The 3,790-nt window shown below is 40.1% G+C and overlaps 1 protein-coding gene across 1 annotated transcript; it reads left to right on the top strand.

The window, feature by feature from the left end:
• The first annotated feature begins 2,069 nt into the window (after positions 1-2,069).
• Positions 2,070-2,816, top strand: LOC110932349. The gene is made up of 2 exons (XM_022175691.1): positions 2,070-2,496; positions 2,569-2,816. The coding sequence occupies exons 1-2, from the start codon at positions 2,070-2,072 to the stop codon at positions 2,814-2,816; spliced, it is 675 nt and encodes a 224-aa protein (XP_022031383.1).
• The last annotated feature ends 974 nt before the right edge of the window (positions 2,817-3,790 follow it).

Raw genomic sequence — 3,790 nt, 5'->3', positions numbered from 1 at the left:
GGTGGAGGTGCAGGAGGTGGTAGCGGTGGTGGATATGGAGCAGGGGGTGAGAATGGTGGTGGGTATGGTGGCGGGAGTGGGGGTGGGGGTGGACACGGTAGTGGAGGCGGTGGAGGAGATGGAGGAAAAGGTGGATATGGAAGTGGTGGTGGAGAAGGTGGTGGTGCAGGTGGGGCATATGGCCATGGTGCTTATGGTGGAGGAGGTGGTGGTAGGTCGGGAGGCGGTGGCGGTGGTGAACATGGAGGCGGTGGATATGGTGGTGGTGGCGGAAATGGGGCCGGTGGTGGTCATGGTGGCTATATTCCATGAGATTCGAGTACTATCCTATGCATCTTGTATTTTCATCGTCCTAAAAATAATTGGTGTTGTAGAATCTTGTATTTTTAAGCTCTGTGCTTTTGAATTGATTCAAACTAGTAAACGATAATTATATTTTCATCGGTAATTACTCTTTGACGAGATAATTTTTTTTTTTTTTGAACAACTAATTTCTTTAATCCCTGTTGTCTATGGGACTTGAACCTAAGACCTTCCCCTTCCCAATCTTAGTGTTTTAAAGGCTTTGCCTTTGCCAATGGACCACCACCCTATTGGTCCATTGACGAGATAATTAATTTGATATATTTTCGGCTCTTCGGTTTAAAAAAAAAAAGTAATAATTGACTTTTTTTTGGCTATTTAATTTCCAAAAAAACATCATATCCTTTAATGTTTTTTTATTACATTGTTTCCCTCCCAAATCATTAAATATGTATGTTTTTTAATATATTAGGTGTATCTATTAAATGTTAAATAGACACACCTATGTAATAAATTTGGAGTTTTGCTTAGTTAGAAATTAACTTGTATTGCCTATAAGTACACCATTCTAAGACTATCTATAGTGGGTGTCATTTTTTTTTTTCAAAATTGCCCCTCAAAAACGCCCCTAAAAAACGCCCCATTCCGCCCCTCACCCGCCCCCACGGCGTTATTGGCGTGTTTTGGCCTGAAAATCGTTTTGGCGTTTTTTGAATAACCCTGAACGGAGACGAGGGGTAACGGCTAGTTGGCAACGGCTAGCTTTTATTTTTTATTATTTTTTTTCTTTTTTAACCTCTCACCCATATATATATACACACACTTCTACAATTTTTCAAACCAAAACTCTCATACACTCTCATACAATACTACCATTTTATAAAAAAAAACAAGGATTCCCCTAGTTCCTCCTCCATCGTGAATTGTTACTGTAGAGAGTTTTTTTGCGGATGGCGGTGAATCCACCGATGAGGAGGTCGAGCAAGAGGCGGTTACCAGTGCTTGTCAACTAGCGGTGAGATATGTGAAGCATCGTCGCCGACTCGCCGGCCCGAACGTGAAATTAAAACAAGAGATTATATTGAACGAGACCGACGCGCGGCACACGATCGATTGATGAAAGATTATTTTGATGAGGCACAAACATTTTCGAACCCCGAAGCTTTTAGGCGTCGTTTCCGAATGAGTAAGCGTTTGTTTCTACGCATCATCGACGACTTGGAAACCAACTACGATTATTCTAAACAAAAAGCGGATGCGAAAGGGACACTTGGATTTACCGGTATTCAAAAGTGTACGTCGACGCTACGAGTCCTTGCTTACGGAAACATGACCGACATAAATGACGAGTATTTTAATACTCGTCATTTATGTCGGTCATGTTTCCGTAAGCAAGGACTCGTAGCGTCGACGTACACTTTTGAATACCGGTAAATCCAAGTGTCCCTTTCGCATCCGCTTTTTGTTTAGAATAATCGTAGTTGGTTTCCAAGTCGTCGATGATGCGTAGAAACAAACGCTTACTCATTCGGAAACAATGCGAGACACCTTGGAGCATTTTTGTCGGGGTACATTCCTATACCTTACAGTAAACATTACAAGTATTTTTTTAAGCTTATGTTTGTATACGTATGTTTTTATAAAGGTATTGTAGATTTGTATGGTGCGCGTTATCTTAGAACTCCCACATGGGACGACCTTTAAAAGATTTACGAGGTACATTCGTCTGAGCATGGTTTGCCTGGTATGATCGGGAGCTTGGATGCATGCATTGGCGTTGGGATAACTGCCCGACCGCATGGCGAGGTCAACACACATGGGGTGACCAAAAGGGACCTACGGTTATTCTTCAGGCGGTTGCCTCACAGGACTTTTGGGTTTGGTCGGCATACTTTGGCGTGGTCGGGTCATGCAATGATATAAATGTTTTTGAACAATCTCCGTGGTTAGAGGACTGGATTTCTGGAAGAGCTCCAAAAGCGTCTTTTTACGCAAACGGAAACTACTACCCTCATGGATATTATTTGTGCGACGGAATTTATCCTAGGTATTCGATTGTCGTGAAGACGTTTAGTGATCCTATCGATGAAAAAAGAGCACACTTTAAAAAGGTCCAAGAGTCTTCACGAAAAGACATTGAGAGATGCTTTGGGGTTCTTAAACAACAATGGCAGTATTTGAGAAATCCTTGTCGTACATGGACCAATCAAAAAATGAGAGATGCTATGTATGCTTGTATAATCATGCACAACATGATTTTGGAAGATGAAGGAAAGGCGATATGCCAAAATTATGTACCGGAAGCCGTTCAGGAGGAGCATCCGCAGGCGTCAATGGAAGAAAGAGTGAATAATGCACGAGAATTGCGTTACAAACCGTACCATTCCGCGTTAACGGTTGATTTGGTACAACACGCATGGTCGGTTCGGTATGTCCCACCTGAGGGTGAAGAGGAAACGGAGGACGAGGAATACGAAGTTGGCGAGGATGAAGAAAGCGAAGACGAAAACTAATGTATTTTTTTTTTTAAATTTAGTCGGTTTTTATTCTTTTATTTCTAGTATTGTATTTTTTTTAATTTAATGAAGCATTTTAAGTTTTTAATTTAAAAAAATTAATAATTGTGTAATGATTGGAAGGGGCGTTATTGGGCATTATTCCCACTACACCACTTTTGCAAAAACGCCCAATAATGCCCCCATACTGACTGGACTGCCACATGGCAGAAAACGCCCCAGGGTGGGGGCATTATTCAACAAACGACTGCGCATGGTCTAATAATAGTTTCCAGTATTTACAGATTAAACTCACAAAATCATTCACATAATACAATGCCATCAAGCTCTACACAAGCAGGTGAATCGAAAGAGAAATTTGTTAAAGAGATTGAAATACAATATTATGCCGATAAGGTTACTGCACAAGAGATGAAAAGATGTTTTGATGGTTTGCAAATCGGTTTGCTAACACGAGATCACGTGTCAAGGCATTTGCTTGCAATGCCTACCCCTTCAGTTCGTGATTTGGCGTTGATAAGGAACATCGAAGTAGCAGATAAAGATGTGGAGTTTATGAAACTACTAAAAGATCAACGTCAACAAGTTTAGGCTTCAATGGAGTTAAAATTGAAGTTTCTTAATTCAGTTTATTAATCTTCAATGTTGTGTTGTTATGTTTTTTTTCTTATCATGTATTAATCCATTGTTTTTTCACAATCGATTGATGCAAATTATGTGTTTTGTTTATGTTAATCAACAAGTATCTGTTTTGATATGTGAATGTTAGAAAATTTATATTATGCAAATACAATGTTTGAAATTTAAAATCCTTAATACATATTTTTAGTGTTATAAATGTTTTATTTTTTGGGTGTACCTATTGACACACCAATGTGCCTATTGGCACACCAAACCCTAGATGAATCAGGGTTTACCTACGTTGCGTATAGAGCTATACGCAGCGTAGGTAAAGCATGGATCTGAGAGCC

This window comes from Helianthus annuus, chromosome 3 (assembly GCF_002127325.2).
Source record: "Helianthus annuus cultivar XRQ/B chromosome 3, HanXRQr2.0-SUNRISE, whole genome shotgun sequence".
Classification (NCBI taxonomy): domain Eukaryota; kingdom Viridiplantae; phylum Streptophyta; class Magnoliopsida; order Asterales; family Asteraceae; genus Helianthus; species Helianthus annuus.
This window is presented reverse-complemented; position numbering and strand designations above follow the sequence as displayed.

Bases quoted from the DNA above. Each gene is read 5' to 3' on its own strand.
- LOC110932349 (XM_022175691.1), top strand. From the start codon at position 2,070: ATGCATTGGCGTTGGGATAACTGCCCGACCGCATGGCGAGGTCAACAC. The intron at 2,497-2,568 runs GTACATGGACCA...TGATTTTGGAAG, and splicing joins GTATTTGAGAAATCCTTGTC to ATGAAGGAAAGGCGATATGC.